This window comes from Athene cunicularia (assembly GCF_003259725.1).
Source record: "Athene cunicularia isolate RWA chromosome 5 unlocalized genomic scaffold, athCun1 chr5_part1, whole genome shotgun sequence".
Lineage (NCBI taxonomy): Eukaryota > Metazoa > Chordata > Aves > Strigiformes > Strigidae > Athene > Athene cunicularia.
In genome coordinates, this window is record NW_020799101.1 from 39,493,620 (window position 1) to 39,511,715 (window position 18,096).

General features: G+C 41.0%; 2 protein-coding genes across 9 annotated transcripts in view; one reads left to right on the plus strand and one right to left on the minus strand.

Annotated features, from left to right (window-relative positions):
* Positions 1-18,096, minus strand: part of ELMSAN1 (ELM2 and Myb/SANT domain containing 1) — a 72,243-nt gene that overhangs the window by 22,269 nt on the left and 31,878 nt on the right. For all 8 annotated transcript variants that reach the window (XM_026849585.1, XM_026849584.1, XM_026849582.1 and 5 more), the window contains one exon: positions 515-2,207. In XM_026849585.1, coding sequence (XP_026705386.1) covers positions 515-1,972 — 1,458 coding nt within the window. In that variant the 5' untranslated portion in view covers positions 1,973-2,207. The remainder of the gene's footprint in view (positions 1-514; positions 2,208-18,096) is intronic.
* LOC113480505 overlaps positions 8,656-18,096 on the plus strand; it is a 33,081-nt gene continuing 23,640 nt past the window's right edge. The window contains exons 1-2 of the mRNA XM_026849323.1: positions 8,656-8,803; positions 12,130-12,266. Coding sequence (XP_026705124.1) covers positions 8,656-8,803; positions 12,130-12,266 — 285 coding nt within the window. The remainder of the gene's footprint in view (positions 8,804-12,129; positions 12,267-18,096) is intronic.

Below are 18,096 nucleotides of genomic sequence, written 5' to 3' on the forward strand. Positions count from 1 at the left end.
TCATGTCAGTGAAGCTTCCTCAGGCTTTTAATATTTGGGAAATATTGAACGTGTAAATTGCATTATGTAGTTTTTAGACAGCAGAATTTAGAAAACAACTGGTAAAACTGAAAAAACTGGCAGGTAAGCAACAGTCTTTTAACGTAAAAAAGCGATAAATTGGTAAAAAGACACAAACTGAACTGCTTATACTTGTCTCTCTGAATTTCTGATCAGCTTGAGGCCTAAGCTGAAAATGTCCATATTTGAAGCCCTAGGCTAAAACCACATTCAGTATTACTGAAATAAAACTGCCCTTAGGTGGTTTCACTGCACCAAGAGGTCTCTATTCTCCCACATCTACAAATTACAGTAGCTGAACTTATATGCCACCACTCCAGAGCTGCCCTTGCTGTACTACAATACGTCTTGCATCAAGATATCATCCTATCATGCATATGTAGGTAAATTCCTTTCATTTCAGTCCTATTTTGTAGTCTAAAACATGCCATATTGGTTAGGATGTATAACTTACCTTTACATTCTGAAGAGAGGCCAGCTCAACAGCTTTTTGGGCCAGAGTTAGCAAATTGGCTTCTTGAGATACACGCCGTCTCCGTCGCGTACTCTGGATTACCCCACCTCGGACACCCTGAAAATCATTACTTCTCTGAGCGTTTTCTTCAGCTGCTTCTACCTGTTTCTCCCCATCTCTACCGTTCTGGGCTGTGGCTTGCCTGTCTGTTTCCATCTGGCACAGCTCACTGTTGACTGGGACATCCTTCTGCCCCAGATCCATTCTCTTGGGGTGCGAATAGCTACTTTTGTTGTGGGCCAGTGATTCAGGTGGCTGCTGTAATGGGACCTCTTGCGGATGTGTTTGCCAGTGATGCAGAAATAAATTGCTAGGTTGTTCTTCTGCCTGCTTGGAAGCCAACGCTTCTCCTGCAGGTGTCGGCAAAATACCTTCTTTGGAGAGTCTCCGTGACCTTCTTGGAAAGGGAATCTGGGTCTGAGGTAGCACAGTCTGTTGGTTCTGCTCTGTTAGAGCCTTGAATAGTTCCTGGTTCCTCTCTGTTTGCTGAAACTGGTGTGCCATCATGTGATGCTGAGGTGCTGCAGCTGCCACATGGGGCTGTGCTATGGAAGTAGTTTGCTGCAGACTGAAGGCTTGTGTGGCAGCCTGTTGCTGCTGCTGCTGTTGAGGATAGAAATTTTCAAACAGTTGTAGTTGGGGAAGAGCCTGCTGTTTTTGTTGAGCAGTAAATGCTGGACTGGAAGAAGCTGGGGCCTCTTGAAAGACATGTAACAATTCAGGAAGACCCTGCTTTTGGCCTTGATGACCAAATGCAAGTTGGAAAGGCTGTAACGGCAGACTCTGATTCTGCTGCTGCTGTTTCTGCATCTGATGAAAAGAATTCATTTGAGCTTGCTGTCTAACCAGGGCTTGCTGCTCCAGCTGAGCCTTCTGGGACATCATCTGCTGGACAGCATCTCCATACAAGTCCAGCTGTGACACAAACACTCCTTTCTCTTGACTTCTTTTAAGAGCTTCGGAGTGGCCATAGAAGCCCGGGGCACCAGCATTGGAGTGAGGTCCTTTTGGGTTGCCCCCAAAAACCATACTGTGATTCCACATCGAAGGTGGAGACTGCCAGTGGCTGTCACCCCTCTCTGGCAACCGGTTTCCCATCAGTGAATTCTGCCATTTGACAGCTGCCACCGTTTGGGGCATCATCATTGATTCTGCTCTATCGTGATTGTAAACAGAGTTCATCAAAGCAACATTGTTGGGGGCACTTGTTAATCCTCCTGCGTGAGAAATCTCCATGGTTTGGGAGACAGGTATATTCCCACCGTGACCATAGTACTGTCCTTCCTTAAGCTGCTGCTGTGGTTCTTTTGATGACACAGCTATTTCCTGCTCATTAAAATAGGCAATTCGTTTCCCAGTCCTTTTGCTTGAAGACTTTTGCTGAGCCTGAAGATTCATGGTTCAGTCTATTCTCCCAGTTGCACACACTGTATTTACAATCCACCCATCCCTGAGGTTGGGGGAGGAAAGGCACGGAAGTCTCTCTTTTCCATTCAGTTTTAGTAATAAAGGGCAGGAAAGAAGTCTAGATGAAAGTATATCCACTTCCTTTTTCTTCGTGTGCTTCTCCCACTTCTTTTCACTCTTATCCTTTGTGGTTCAGAGGTCAGTAGGGTCCAGTTAGTTACAGGTCCTGAAATAGAGAAGCAATGGCAATGAATCATCAACAGACATAACTGGCACATAAACCCTCACGCGATAAGCAACAATGTGTGTGTCTGTCCCATTTCCCATGGAAGTGAAATCAGGATAGTATGTGTAAGAAATAACAGATCTGACCTGCTAGAAGAATGTAAACCAAAACAGCTTAGTTTTACAAAACAGATACCACACTGTACTTGCGTGATGCAAACTCCCAATTGCACACAGACTTCTGACTAATCACTCAAGCTCATCATGAAGGTTTTTCTCTTAAACTCCCTCTCATCTGGCCAATTACTTCTACATCTTCCTGTAGCCAGAATAATCTGTTTTTAATCTGAACTCAAAAACACAAACCAAAAAAACCCCTCATGACTCGCCGAAAGAAAAATAACGTGTCAGGCCACATTTCCCAAGGACATTTAAAACATAAGACATGTACACGAAAGCTGCAGCCAAACACGCAGCAAGATGCTCAAAGTCGGTGTTTTGAAGGAAAGGATGAGGCAGCAGTCCATCGTTCACTCCCCCTCCCCTAATCACTACAGTTGCTTTCCAATTAAGAGCTGCCCACCAAGGACCCAAGTGCTGGATGAAGACAGGGCCTGCTCAACCTGTCGCCCTTCCAGATGCTTTCTTCAACAGCTGAAAGCAACTGCTCCTGCTCAGGTCACACTCATGGAAGAGTAGTTCAGGCAGACTGTTACAGCTGCTCCTGGACACCAGCAAGTATCTGTCTGTGTAAAGCTACAAACATACAGGAGAAAGACTTTCCTGCACATGCAGTCTGGGACAACTCTCCTCTTCTACAGAAAAAAAGCTATCCACAAACTTGGGCTTTAAAAGCCTAGTTTGCAGGCTTAAGGTCTAATGTGTTAAGACATACACTAGTATTTCTGTTAAGACACCTAAAACCTTTTAAGAAGTTTAGTTTTAAATTTAATTAAATTCTTAAACTACTACTAACACTCAAGTTATTAAGTCTCCATTACTATCTCTTTTCAATATGCACTGTTCCACTTCAAATCACATTGCCAATATATTTCAGAAAGATTTAGATAAATTGTTAAAAACCTATTCCTATTGCATCCCTTCTGCTATAAAATCAGGTTTCTCTTGAGTGGAGCAGGTAAGACTAACACATACATCCCCTCCAATGAAACGTGCAATATATTTATCTCTCTCTTGAAAGAGGTCAAACAAATGAATTCATGACAGTCCTTGATTAGGACTAAACTGTGATATATGAACGCTTTGCTTGTGTTTTGCTGTATCTTTGTTCCCCAAGACTCCCTAACTGTTACCTTAGGCCTCTTTGTCTGTTTAGGTAAGATTAAGATGCTCATTAGGCTTCCTACGTAAATCACTCGTAACTGAGACTCAAGACCTTCAATGGGCACTCGGACAGTTCCTGGAATGTGCAAACTAAGATAGGAGGGACTCAAACAAAAGGATACAGAGACCCTGTAATGTGGAGGATGATTTGTGCTGATTGAGGAGGAAGACACCTGGACTTTACTTCACAGCGCATGCTCTGGAAAGAAGGTCAACTAGCGAACACTGTGAGGAAGACTACTTACTTCTTCCCTCAACCACGGAAGACCCCCAACAGAACTTAGGACACATGCTCAAAGGGGTGTCAACTTATGTAAATGGATTCTGAGAACTCATTATCATAAGACAAGCCTTCCCATAATGAATATGTATGATCTTTATGTATGAAAACTGATGTCTCTTACTAACTCGGGAGAGCCCTTATGATGGAGAATCCCCAGGGCGACCCCAGGGCTTCGAATAAAGAATACCTGCTTAACAGTAACTCAACAGTACTGTTGAGTCAATTTCTCTGTTTCACTCTCTAAAATGACAAATATTAAAACAAAAGCATGGAGTATGCTGAAGTCCTGTAACCTGAGCTTCCTCTAAACGGATATGGCTACAGTGCAGATTTTAATACTGGGGTTGGGAGCATGAGGAGGAAAAGACAAAAGAGTTTAACTTACGCAACTTCCACCTCAGAGGCCTCTCTTGGCTTCAGCGCTACTGGAACCATGGGCCTGTGTTTCAGAGCGAAGTGACTCACTTCCTCAGGCTGTTACATAGCTGTTCCCCCCCACGCTCCCTCCCCCTTTGCCCTGGCTACAAACTATGGACTTCTGCCACTCCGTATCACGGAGCCAGGGCGTTCCTCCCTCCTCTAAGCACATCGTCTCGGCTCATTTTCCAGTCCTCTCTCAACAGGACAAAAATAACCCTAGGAGAAATTATGGACACGTGAGATGGAAAATTCTCTCTAAACTGCAACTGGTACACAAATGAGGATTTAATAAAGTAAGTTTTTCCCATTTCAAAACTTCATTAGGAGTGGAAAAAACATCGTACAGCAGGAAACTGGATCCCTGGTAGCAAAAATGTAGAGGTAGAAAGGTTGCTATATGCCTCTCAGGTGCATTCATGTTATATTCTCTCCTTGCTTTTTGCAGCACTGCCACAAATGTAACAGAGCTAACAGCTAAACCACAGTACCTGAAGTAATACTACTAACAGTGGTTTCTGACACTGTCTTATTTTCTGAAATCATGAGCTATTTTTCTCTCCGAACTAGACCGCATTGTAACAGTTTTTCTTCCACCGATGCTTCTGAGTGCTTTTGTGTTGATCACTCACAAAATTCTGATAAAAAAATGCAAGTTATTCTGCATATCAGAAGACATAATCATTAGATCAAGTTTAAAACTGCCAGACAACCTTTAAAAGCTCTGCTGTAGATTGTCTACACTTTGAGGAAGAATGCAGTGATAACTGCCCAAAAGCCAGCATACAATCTCAAGGGTCCTCGTTTAACCCTTCTTAAAAAAAAAAAAAAAAAAAAAAAAAAAAAAAAAAACCAAACAGCTGTTTATGTTCTCAATAGAGGTACATGAGATCTGCAACTACCACATACACACAAGTATCCAGAAGACCTTTAGAAAGAGGAGTCTCCAAATGGTGAGAAAGTGCTGCATTAGCACAGCTCTCTCTTGTGTGGATTTTGGCTTTGTTTTTTCCATTACTAGATAAGAAGCCACCAGCATTGCAAAGCCTAACTCAGACCAGTTTAGAACTGCACCCATCTAGGAAAGAGATGTAACAGAAGTATTAACATGCCAAGTTCACACAAAAAGTAAGTTCAGACATAACCTAAAGGAGGGAGAGGAATACGTACTTGTGTGTTCTATAGAGTCCTAAAAAAATATTATATGCCTCTTAGGAAAGTTATCTTGTCACTTAAGAAGACACTAGTGACTGAAGAACAACTGAAGTTACAGCAGCACAAACACTGGGATAGTGAAATGACATTACTGAGGAGGAAAGTCATTTAAGGTGCTTTGAACAAACACACTTACTGAACATCCCGGTTCTCCCAGTTGCATGCAAAAATAAATCCCAGCTAAGTGGTCAGCAAGAAATAAAAGAGGATTTGGTGCATCCAGCATCATAAAACTAGCTTTTTAAACCTCCTTTCTATATAGAAAAATCTGCAGAAAAATATCTTGGTGGGTCACCCTAATAATAATAGTCTGTAGTTCAAGCTGAAGTGATAGATGTTCAAGCTGCAGCATGACTATGCTCCAGGAAAGCTCACACTTGGCAGCTTCATTGCCTGAGCACTGCTGGCTCTATGACTAAGCAGGCTTCCCTCCCTGGGGTTGAGAAATGAGCTCACAGTATCATCATCCTAGCCAATTACCAGCTTTGGGGTTTTTTTGTTTTGTTTTACTTTAAATTCAGCACAAGAGTCAGCCTGCAGTAGCGCAGTAAAATGGCAACACGTTTCCAGGCTTAAGCGTGCTTTGGAGCAGTACACCCCTGACCATCTCTTACTTTCGAATCAAGCAGAGCCAGTTCTGATACCCTAATTCCCAGAAGATACTATGTCTTGCCTCAAAATATGCTCAAGTGATATGATACCTTGCATTTCCTTTACACTTTGCAGGGAAAAAGCAGAACCTAGCATCAGTATATTTTGTCTTAATAACTCTGAGAACTGGCATGCAACATCATCAGTTATTTTCACTTCCAGGAACTTCTGGCACGCAAGAACATCCCTCAAACTTTCTTCAATTGAATACAAATTGTATGTCACCTCCTCTAATACTGTAAATATTTTCTAATTTCTAAGGAAATTTTTGTGTTGCAAGGTTTTCTCATCTAGACCTAAAAAAAAAGGTCAAATTAGATACATGTATACCCAATGGGCACTTAGGCAGTATTTTCTGAAATGAAAGAAACATTAGCAAAGTAACCTATTGCACCTATATTGCGAGAAGTTAGGAGTTCGCATTTTTAGCTAAAACTTATCCAGCATATCTGCATTGGAGCGTTAAAGAAAACCATAAATACATACAAAACACCGCATGGGCTAGATTTAGGCAAAGCCTCCTGAAGGACTTAAGTATACAACAGGACTTAGGAGTCTCTGCCTGCATCCAGGATGCTGTTCTCAAATTAATGAAGTCCTTTCAAAGCAGAGATATCTGAGGAGCGCAGTGCACAGGCACTCCAAACCACTCACTAGGCTGGTACCAGCCCTGAGCACCCATTAGCATGTTTTACTCAAACCAAAGTAGGCATGTCTGAACGATTCTGCAGAACCTATCTGTTGCAACCATCTTGCCCCAGTTTATCATGAGCCCAGAGAGTTTGCTATACAACCTTTTAAATGTTTTGGGGGTTTTTTTAAGTTAAAAGGTTATTTGATTTAGAGGTCAAATTAACACCACTGAGTTGCAACCATTTAAATTATCTTTATCTCCCTTTAAAACTTTTTGCCTGTATATTTAATAACCATCCACCATTATTCAATTTCTTTAAATACTCTCCTCACTAAGTATGTTATGTTTGTACAATTTCAGATATCAAGTTCACGAACTCACACACTATAGTAACCTTAAACTCCACTCTTCAGCCCACCTGTTGAGGGCTGTGCTGTCCTGTGCTTTGCTTAGCAAATTTGCTACACCACCTATATTCGGCATGATAAGCAAGTTTACGTTTTGCACATTCCTAATCTCCTTTGAGATCATTTGCACACAATTCTCTCTGACAGTATGCTGCAGAAATGACCTGGGAAAGGCTCTGACTTCGCACACCTTGGCAAAATTAACGATGCAGAGAATAATGATCATAGACAATCTTCTATTTCACCACGTGTTAATCTTAGCTTTTAAATACTTTAAGTGTTTTTCACGTGAAAAATCAAAAGTGTTCCTTGGTTCTAGCTAATGTACATTCTCAGCCTTAACTGCAACAATGCTGTCACAGCTCCTTACGAGAAATCTGTCAAATTAGAGTGATGAGAATCACTTCTCACTAAATCCTCCTGCTGCCAGCAACTCAAGTTACTGATCTCCTTGTAAGAAGCTATCACTTTTAATGATGATGAACAGGTTCCAAGAACAAATTTTACGTTTAAGTCAAACACAGCAAGCAACTCTGTGTCCTTCTGAGACAGCAATCGAGCCTTCCTTCTCTAATTTGCTCATTATGATGATCAAATCCCAGATTTATAAAACAGGCAAAGAATCATGACACACGTTTTACCAATGAGGAACAAAAACAGAGGAACTAACTCTCTTCTAATATCGCACAACAAACAAGGTCAAAAATCAAGAACAGAATATAGGATACTAGCTACCAGCTCCTCTCCAATCCTACAAGAAAACATGGGTTTAAATCTACAGGCAGAAGATTAAAAAATTGGGTGCCCTGTTTACACATGTGCAGAAAGTGCAAAGAAAATTTAATTCCTCCAGTGCAATAGCAGGGCAAGAGATAGTTCAATAAGATGGGTTTTATTTCTGGTTTTGGCGGTTTGTTTGTTCAAAGGACTGGGAGACTTACAGAGCATCACAAACAAGAAACTTGTTCCAAGTAACAGAAATTTGTCCCTATGAAACCACCACCACCACCTATTCCAACAGTCTTGAGTAAGAACTAAGAAAGCAATGAAAACATGGGACAGTTTTTGTGTTTGGCAGAAGACTTGCAAAGCTTACTGCACGGCTTACCTGTATCCTATGCTTACTCTGCTGTGTATGAAAACAGCTTCAATTTCTCCCTCAAAAGCCTCTCCTGCACACTCACTTTGTCACATTTTCCTCCAGACAGTCAGCTACATCAAAATTCCTGCATATTGTTTGCAACCTCCCACTCACCACCTTCAGACACCTTGAACAGGAAGGATAACAGCACAGCTTTCCTACACATCGCTTGGGAGGGAACAAGAAAAAACAGAAAACAGACCATATTTATAAATTCTATACCGCAAAGTACAGCAATCTATCTTTTGAAGAAAGGCAAGGGAAAGCTCAAAGCAACCGAGAAACACAACATTGTCCAAGAAAGCCAGAAACGTAAACAGCACATGGTGGTTTTACATCCCTGTCACCTTATCCCAAATGGACCAGCGTTTTCCACAGATACCTAGAAAGCCCGTCTCTAAAGCGAAAGGCGTCTTGTCCAGCACCGAAAAGCAGCGACTGAATCCCGAAGTGGACATACACCACCAACCGGTCTCCAGTTTTAAAAGAAGCCCACTACAAAAGAGTAAGTAGGTGACAACCATCCCTCCCCAACACTCCAAGTAAGAAACTAATCTAGAGAACTACATTAAAGTCCTAGAATCAATAAAGCCTATGAAATGGGGAAGGCTTACTTGTTTGCGTAACACTGCATAGCAAAAAAGGAACTCTACAGCCCATAAATAGGGGCAAAGAGATGAAAGTGCTTCACAGACAGACAAAAGGGAAAACAGGGCATCCAGGCAGTTTGACAACTTCCACTGTTGCCTGAAGGTGCCCGCCTAGGGTTAGCAAAAAACATACCTAAAGTAGTACACATGGAAAACACTTATGGCCTACCCAAATTTTTCACATGATCACCCCATTTCTATTGGGAAAAAAGACTGAAGCTATGACTGACTTCAACAGCATGGTTAAAATTACTTTGCTACCACTTTCACTTCCCCATTTTCAGAGGCTGGGAATTGATAAAGCTGTATTAAACCACCGTACTAACCAGAGATTCAAAAGTGAAATCCATTAGCTCTATGACGTGAAGCAGGCAAGACAATGGTCATGCTGAAGGACCATGTGCCAGCAAAATCAGGTAGCTTGTATTGCACTACCAGATGTGACAAACTACCGCGCTCCAGTCTAGATCATTCCTGACATTCAGCATCGTAAATTAATTACCTACAGCAACCACAATAACACAAAAAGTAGGATTAGCATATCATTTGGGAAAAATATACATACCTAAGTAGAAAATATTAACTACACCACATGAACTAAGCAAACCAAGGAGAAATACAAAGCCTTAAGTAAAATATTCTGGTCTATTACAGTGAAGGAAGGGAGTGAACATGTGTTCTCATAGACGTTATTTAATTGAGCGGCTTTCTTTACTGTTCAAATGATCTTAAAATTCACCTAAGCACGCACTGTGATTACATTTTGACCTACTATTTACACCCACAGACGTGGTTTTATTTATCCCCTATCACCACAATTTTCCACATTCCATCTAAACACACAGATGCATTTTAGTACACAGGACGTCATAAAGAAAGATTTTTAGTTTTCAAATTATAGGGTCTGAACCTCAACAGATGCACCTCAAAATGAAGTTTTCAGATAACAGTTCTATGAGAAGGGAGATGTGTACTTTCAAGGAACACTCGAAAAATAATCTATATTTTGGGATGTCTCCCTCAGTTCAAGCTGTAAGCTTGGTACAAGCATGAGGTTCGCTTCTCAGCCTGGTATTTTCCACATAATTTTGTTTTAAAGGGATGAGAAAGATACAAAGAGTTGTAGTTACAAAGAAAATGTCCGTTAAGTGTTAAGTGCTGATTAGTCTTGTCCTTACAAGAAACAAGCCAGGCAAAACCTGGCTTACACAAACAGCTCCACCAGAAAAAAAAAAAAATCACCATGGATGAGGAAGAAAAACTATTAAAAAGACAGACTGGAATTTTAAAATTTAGCAGATTATTAAAGAAACAGAAGGAGGAAAAAAAAAAAAAACACTCTGATTTATTTTTAAAGGAACTGAAAGTGTTGTTTCTAGCAGCTACTGAAAAGGCACTGTAGCAAATACAAGTTAGATCCTCAATTAATTTATCCTCAGGAAAAACTTTTGAGTGGTATTTCCAAAATAATTGAAATTTTGCCCAAACATCATTCTCACGGAAAGATTCATGATTTGCACCAGACTCATCTTTTGCCTTGCACAGCAACAACATGCACTTCTTGGAGAGAACTATGAGAAAGAGACGGCTACGTAAACTGGGCTTTTTGTAAACAAATGTGCAGGACAGCCCATCTTCATAAACGCCTTTGCAACACAGTGCAGGCTTGCCGTTTAGCAGAACAGGTATATCATACGTTTCTTAAATTAGTTAATGTTTATAAACTGCACTGCAGTTAGGATTATTAGTTGTTCTATTCTGTCATCATGATAAATACCATGATCTGAAGAGGCCTGGGCAGCCCCAGAGCGCAGAAAGAGCACAGCAGTTAAGGAGTAGAAAACGCTGCTTACAGGCTTTGTAAAGTTACACAAACGTACTGTTCTTTCCCACTGGAAATCGGTTAACAGTTCTTCTAATTGTAAGCACTTAGGTAGCTATTTTAAGCTTTTTTGTTTGGAGCTGTCACGGAAGGCAGTTGCTAGCAACAGAGAGACCAATACTCCAACAGGCAGGAATCGCAGCGGGCTCTAAAGTCAGAATGGCAAAGAGCAGGCCAAAAGCTTCTCCCTGCCCTGGCACTCACATAGCTGACATAACCACAACATGTCCATGTCCTTCGTGCCGAATGCCTCTCCCGCCACAAACACATCAGCTGCAGAACTGCACGGATACACCCCAGAGACAGACAAAAACCTCTCTGCACTTTAGCCCCGAGCAGAAGACACATCTGAACGCGCTGAGCTGCAACGGGGAAGACTGCTGCAGGTTCAGCTGTTTCCGTCTCTTGGCCTCTCCAGCACTCCATCACAAAACCAGACGTATGTAGGTGTGCAGTGTATGGATTGACACAGCCTGAGTGCTTCACAGATTCCCTTCAAGGTTCTGCAGGAGGTAATGGCCTACAAATAAGGGAAGAGAAAGGGGAAAGTGTGTAGGGACGGTGATACTTCCCATTCCCAGAGGCTTCTTCATCAAAGACATAAACGCACTCCAATACCTAGACCATGGCTCTCAGCAGAGACACTCTCAACACCATCAAGCAGGCATCGTTACTCACCCCAGTCTGGATGGAGGATAGCTGGGACTAAACCATAAGTAGAACCTCAGAGGATCTGGCATCAATTTCCAGCTCTGCTACAGACACACATCTTAAGCAAGCCACTTCAGATCAGCTCATAAAAGGAGAATAATACCCGAAACCCAATACACTGAAATTCATAAAGCATTTTGAGGTCATGAAAGTCATGTTATCTTTAACAGTACCCACTAACAGGCTAGATGGGGATTCTTCCACAAAGAACTTAGAACTTAACACATGATGCAACAGGGTAGCAATAGCCAAAGAAGAGCGAGGGGACAAGAAATGAGGTAAAAAGGTCACACAATAACTTAGTTGTTCCTTTGTCATATGACTGTCCCTGCCTCAACCCAGAAATATCTTTTTGTTTTTCAGCAGTTATCTAAGTTGAAGCACTGCTGATCTCAGTTTGCCCACATCCACACACTTGCAGCCAGACAGATGCCAGCACTGACTGAGCTGATCTATTATAAAACTACTCCAGTATCCAGTCTTTAACAGCACTGACAGGACTTCAGTTCAAATTTCTAAAACTATGTCTTTTAAGAAGTCTTGTGGTCACTGTTGAATATAAAAGGTCTTTTTATTGTGCTGGCACAGTAAGCTCTCAGCCATCACTGGGGCCGTCAGGCATTGCAACAATGCAGCTACGCAAACGCACACGCCAGTTAATACTAGGAGTAGGAACACTGAAAGATATGGGCAAACACAATCATCACATGGTGAAAACCAGAAAGGTTTGAAGAATCCAGGGGCCCAGAGAGCACTCTTATTTCTGAATCTTTAATTAAAGAATCAGAGCACTCTTGGGCCCCCAGATTCAGAGCTCCCTGGTAGTTACCTGCCAGTCACCTGCCTAATCTCCTCCTTTTAGCCACAGGGATTTCAGTGGAAGAAAGAAAGAGCAGATGGTTGGCACCAATACTGGATCAAATACAAAGCAAGACTCACTCATTTCTGAGGTGGCTTATTTGTACCCTTCCTAACATTATAATGCGCTTCCACAGCCTCATGCATACTCACAGCAAAGTCAGAAGCTTCCTAAAGCTTCAGTTCAACAAACCTACCTGAAACCAAACAAACCACCCATCCTGCACTCTACAACTAGAAAGGAAAAATGTCATTCAACAACTGCATGAGGGCGAGTGCCCTCTCTTAAGAACCCTTATAAAGCTATTTTAAATTGATCAAAAGACTCAGTTCACACATTAATCTGCCTGCACATGGAATTCTACGAGCATTAAGAAAATCAGAAGTATACCATGCTTTTACATTTCCTCCTGAACTTATATAGTTCTCTCTGCAAATCCTGGAACAATATAAATACATTCTAATTAAAGTCATAACGTATTTCCTGAAGATACACACTGTTTAATTGCTATTAAGAGGAGCAGTAAGTCCTTCCTAATTGTGAAAAATCAGTCCATAAATAATTGGCAAGTCACACAGGAACTCAGTAGACAAGCCAGTAAGAGGTTCAGTGATAAACACTTCACCACTGCCAAAAGAAATCTCCAAGCCTTTAAAAAAAAAAAAAATAAATAAAAAATCCCTTATAGTTTTGACTCTCAGAGTGAAAGGCTAATGAACTAGTCAACCCTTCAGGTGTATGGATTCCACTAACCTGATCCTCTCACACCAAAGAAAAAGAAATTAAGATTGATGCTCCTTTAAAATCTTTTAACTCATCTAGTGGATTCTAAAGGTTTTTTCCACACCAGCTAGATAGCACTATCTTCTTTCAGATCATTTACTAGTTCAATTTATGTTCCACAGCTTCTCATGACTTTACTATTTTCAACAAATCTTCGAACAATAAGAACAAACATCCAGTCTCCCATCAGCAGGCTGACATTTGTTACACAGTTCTCCCCCATTTGGAAGAGATCTTCACATCAACTGAGGCAGAAAAACATTCTACTAGTTGCTACACTGAAGATAAATTTAATTTGGGGAAAGTAGCTGAAGAAACTTGCCCCCAAACAAACTTGATGTTATTAGAATAGTTAATATTTATGTAACACTTTGCAACAGTTATAGCAACATATTAAGACCAATTTATCCAACCTCACAACACGTGTCACATGCAACATTCTGTATTTTTAAGAGGTAAACAAAAAAGAGACAACACAGCCTGTCTTGCACTAAATGGGTAGCCAACTAGAGATTATTCTCCCGGAATTCCTTGATCTCAGTTTTGTCCACTGTTCACTCCTTCATACTGTGTACATACAGACTGCATTTGCAAGATGTCAGGTAAAGCATCATTTTGAACAGATTCACCAAAACTCAGAAACTGGTATAGAACACTACTTAAAATATTCTTAGAACTCCCCCCACCCTGATGTAAACGTTAAGGCTATTTTGATATTCTGAATCACAGTGTCTTCCAAAGCACATAAAAGTTCATCCACTCGTATCTGTAGAAGAGCTCTAACATTAATATACATATATATATATATGGCAGTGTCATACTATGAAATCTCTACAATGCTCCACAGATGCAGTGTTCTACAATGTCCATAAGCTCTGTCTGGAACTGCGGGCCAAGGCGAAAGGCTCTTCCACTTGCATGAACTGTACTGGTCGGGGGTTTTGTATTTTGTTTTTTTTAAGAAAATGACAACACAAACTAGCCAGGTGTAGTCCTCTTACTGTCCATGGCTTCATTTCTTGCACTGTAGCACAGAAACTGACAGCAATTCTTATTTTACACAGTTGCATGACCTCATAATCACTGTATAACAGCATTGTATGCTCTTTAATGTACTTACTCTGGCAACACCTCTTTAAGGAAGGGAACTACTATTATTTCCTTTTTACTGAAGAGGACTAAGTCAGAGAGAGACTATGAAGTGACTTGCCTTTAAGAGGTCTATGACAGAGCAGGGAGCCCAACTCAGTGTCAAGCCCTACCTTTTCAATCATCTTTAGTTTCTTACTCAGTTTGAAATCCCATCCTAAAGATGGCTAAAGTGCAAACGAAAGCTCACTAAAATATTTCTTCCTATTCTAGCCTGCCCATGAGACTGTATCCCATGAATAATGATAAATTCACGATAAGCATATAGCAGTCAATGCAGGTTTATTGTGAATCTAAAAGTAGTTTTCTAGCTTTTGTGAGTTGTCTCCTATAAGGCATATAGGCATAGCGATACATTAGCCTCGGCTGCAGTAGTGTCCGGGGGACACAGAGCAATTCAGGAATACTAGGCAGACCTATTCAGGTGCAAACATGACGTTATTACTCATTTTGTCTAGGGATTGGGTAACAACGCCAAAGAGCCTCATCAAATCCCTTCCCTGCATGTAATTATAAATTCAAATGAAGAAAGAAGGGACAATATACTCATTCATAGCTATAAATAGATCAGCTTTGATACATGTTTTCATGTGTTTACATCATTTATCATCACCATAAGCAGACAAGCACACTTTGGAATCAGAAGAAAAAAAGGGGAGCTCTTAAATCCTGTAACAGTGCGTTCAGCAACTACCATGACATGTATATTCCTCCCATCTTTGCAACCTCCTTCCTGACAACCACTCCAAGGGAAAAGAATTTTTGTTCTTTTCCCACAACTGCAACATCTAAGGCACCACAAATAAGAAACAGCTTTCAGCCCCACAAGAAACGGATGCGTCGGAGTTGCACGTGTTCAGAGCCCACCCGTAGAGGGAACAAACTTCAAACCCTTGAACCCTCTAAATGAAGCTTCTGTTTAACCCTGTCTCCAGCCAAGTTAAGCGCAAAACTCATACTGATTTTTAGCAGGAACATGGCAGAACTCACAGCAGCTGGTCTGCAGGAATAAGGACCCTTTCAGGAGGGTCTGTGAAGGGGCTCTGCTGCTGCCACCACTGGCACTCCCGAGGCCCTGGAGGTGAGGGGGCACCACGGTCCTCAGCCCCAGTTTTGCTCTGCAACCACAATCAGACTTCTGTCATTTAAGGAGGAGCAGAACCATCGCACAGTGGGTTGTGAAACATAACAAAGTGTCATGGAAAAAAATAGGGCCCAGAGATTTTTAAATGCAAATGCTAGAGATGAATTTGCAAGTCTTGTTTTTCCCTTTCCATAAAAAGCTATGTATTTATAGAAAAAAAAAAAAAAAAAAAAAAAAAAAAAAAAAGCCAACAACCAAACCACCCAACCAAAAAGCAGCCTTGAGAGTTATGCATGAGGAATGCTAAGTCACAGTATTACTTGGAGAGACAGAACAAGTACTCATTTGCACATTAACTGTGATGAAATTCACCTATTACAGTAGATTAAGTTGTTAAGTCAATTCTGTTCCTAAACCTCCCACCACTTATATTTGTGGCTTTGTGTTCTCTCTTCCTTACTAAAAATCTTGAACACTCAGCACAAAAGGTTCCCTTGCAGATGAAATCTGCTAAATCAGAGTCACGAAAGTACTGTCAGAGCCACAAAACTGAACAAAAAAAAGCAGAAGAGAATTCACACTCATCACTACCTGCACATAAGACCATTAGGAAAAAAAGTTCAGATAAAAGAATGGCTTCTACATGTACATAGTTCCTGCATGTAGCAAGCTAAACTGGTGTTATTGTAGCCGTTTCTAAACTCGCTTTGCTTAAGCAAGGTTTCCACATTCTACAGGTATCTTCAGCTCACCTTCTGCAAAATGTGGCATAAAGCTTCACAGTAGCATCTGCAGAGACAGGGATTCCCCCAAGCAGCAGTTTCAGAGGCCCAGGGCTGAAGAATTTACCACTTTCGATTTTAGATTGAGGTCAAGTAAAATGGTTGGTTTCCATTCATGTTGCAACATGTGGGAAGGCAACACGTGAGAAAAAGGTGAGATGACAAAGAACTAGAAGGAAAAAGTATCTCCCTTCTGAAACCAGAAGTGTATCGGTCCCTGCAGATGCCCCTCCTCCTGCACCCATCTTCCCAGTGCATTTTGTCCATTTTTTAGAACACGATGCCTTCCAGTTAAATAGGTACTTATTTCCACAAAGGTATCATGGTAGGACAAACTGTTTCAAAAGACATTAACCACCCATACAGTTAAGCAACTGTAGTAACTTCTTAGTGTGCGGCTTTTTTTTTTTTCTTTTTTTTAAAGTAGCTTCTCACAATTGGTCATTTTGTTAATATAATTTTTTGACTTCTACCTTATCTGAAAGTAACAGGACAGATTTGGACATAAAAAACCCTACAACCAATAAAAATAAGTTGTTTATCATTTTAGTTATACTTCTCAGATTCCTTCCTTGAAGAAATATAATGTTTTCCCAAGCATTTCACTTATTAATACGTATCTTTTAATTTTATGCACAGGTATTTGCATGGTAAAGATGAATCGACACCTTTTTTTTGGACAGGAAAGAAATACGTTGTGTCAAATTTCTCAGTGTCATTTGAGGAACTCCTTATAGTTTGAAAGATTGTGAATTCTCAAAAATCAACGGAAGATTTCATATGCAATATGACACTGGATTCAGTAGACATTGGATTTAAACGTTCAGGTTTTTAACGGCAGTAGTTGGAAAAAAACCCCACCTGTCAGCTGCTCGACTCCCAGTATCACTTCACCAGCGCTCTAGTCAAACTCTAAAATAAGCAGATCTGCAACTCTAATCGTAAAAAAGGAAATTGCTTACCACATTCCAACTTTTCAAGCTTTTTATACCTTAAGCGAGTAAAGTGACATTTCTGGTGGTCTTCAAATAAAGAGTTTAAAATGGAGTCCACAGCAATAAAGATACTTTACTTGCCTAGCTGCAATAGTAAAAGTTTCCTCAGCAGAACACGAACGCCTTCTTTTCCTGTTCATTTTCTGTTCTCATTGTGGAGAACTAACTCCTCAGTAACAAAATCCACCCACTGTGTGTTTCTTGCTAATCTGCGAATTTACAACAGTCTCTACTAGTGAAAGCAGTTTAGCTGTTTCACTAAACCAGCCCAGAAGTCATTTCCACAGTCATTCTGGGGAGGAATGAGGGGAGATGTGTACTAGTAAATGGTTAACGTTCCCTCCCACTCCCTCCAAGCAAATTGCACACACAGGCAAAAAAAAAAAAGGCAAGGGAAATAATTAACCTTCCAACTCCTGAATTTCGGCTTCAATTCGCTGAAGTAGCTTCATGCACAAAATCGACATGTGGAAAGAATAATCAGTGGTGACCAACGTGCTGAGGGTTGTGGAAAACGGGCCCGTGGAGCACAGCGAGCTGTTGCCAGAGTTCTGCTGCAGTCTCTTCTGCCGCGCACAGCCCTCAGAGAACGTGCACCACAAAAGCAGCACCATGTCCTTCCCAGGCATTCTGGAAAACCTCAGTGTTTAAAAGCAATCACTGACCACCTCTTCCCTCCCACGATAAAGTTTAACAACCTTTTTTTCTTTCTTTTCTTTCCCCCCATGGAAAAATGACAGTTGCAAACGTATGCACTAACTTAAAAGACACTTTTTAGTCTTTAAGGCATGCGGCTCCATCACATGGCCCTAAGGCCTCCTCTGGATACTGGCACCATTTCTGTTAGAAGATACAATCCAGTTATTTTAAGACACAGAGAGTGTCGTTTAAATCTAAGTTTGC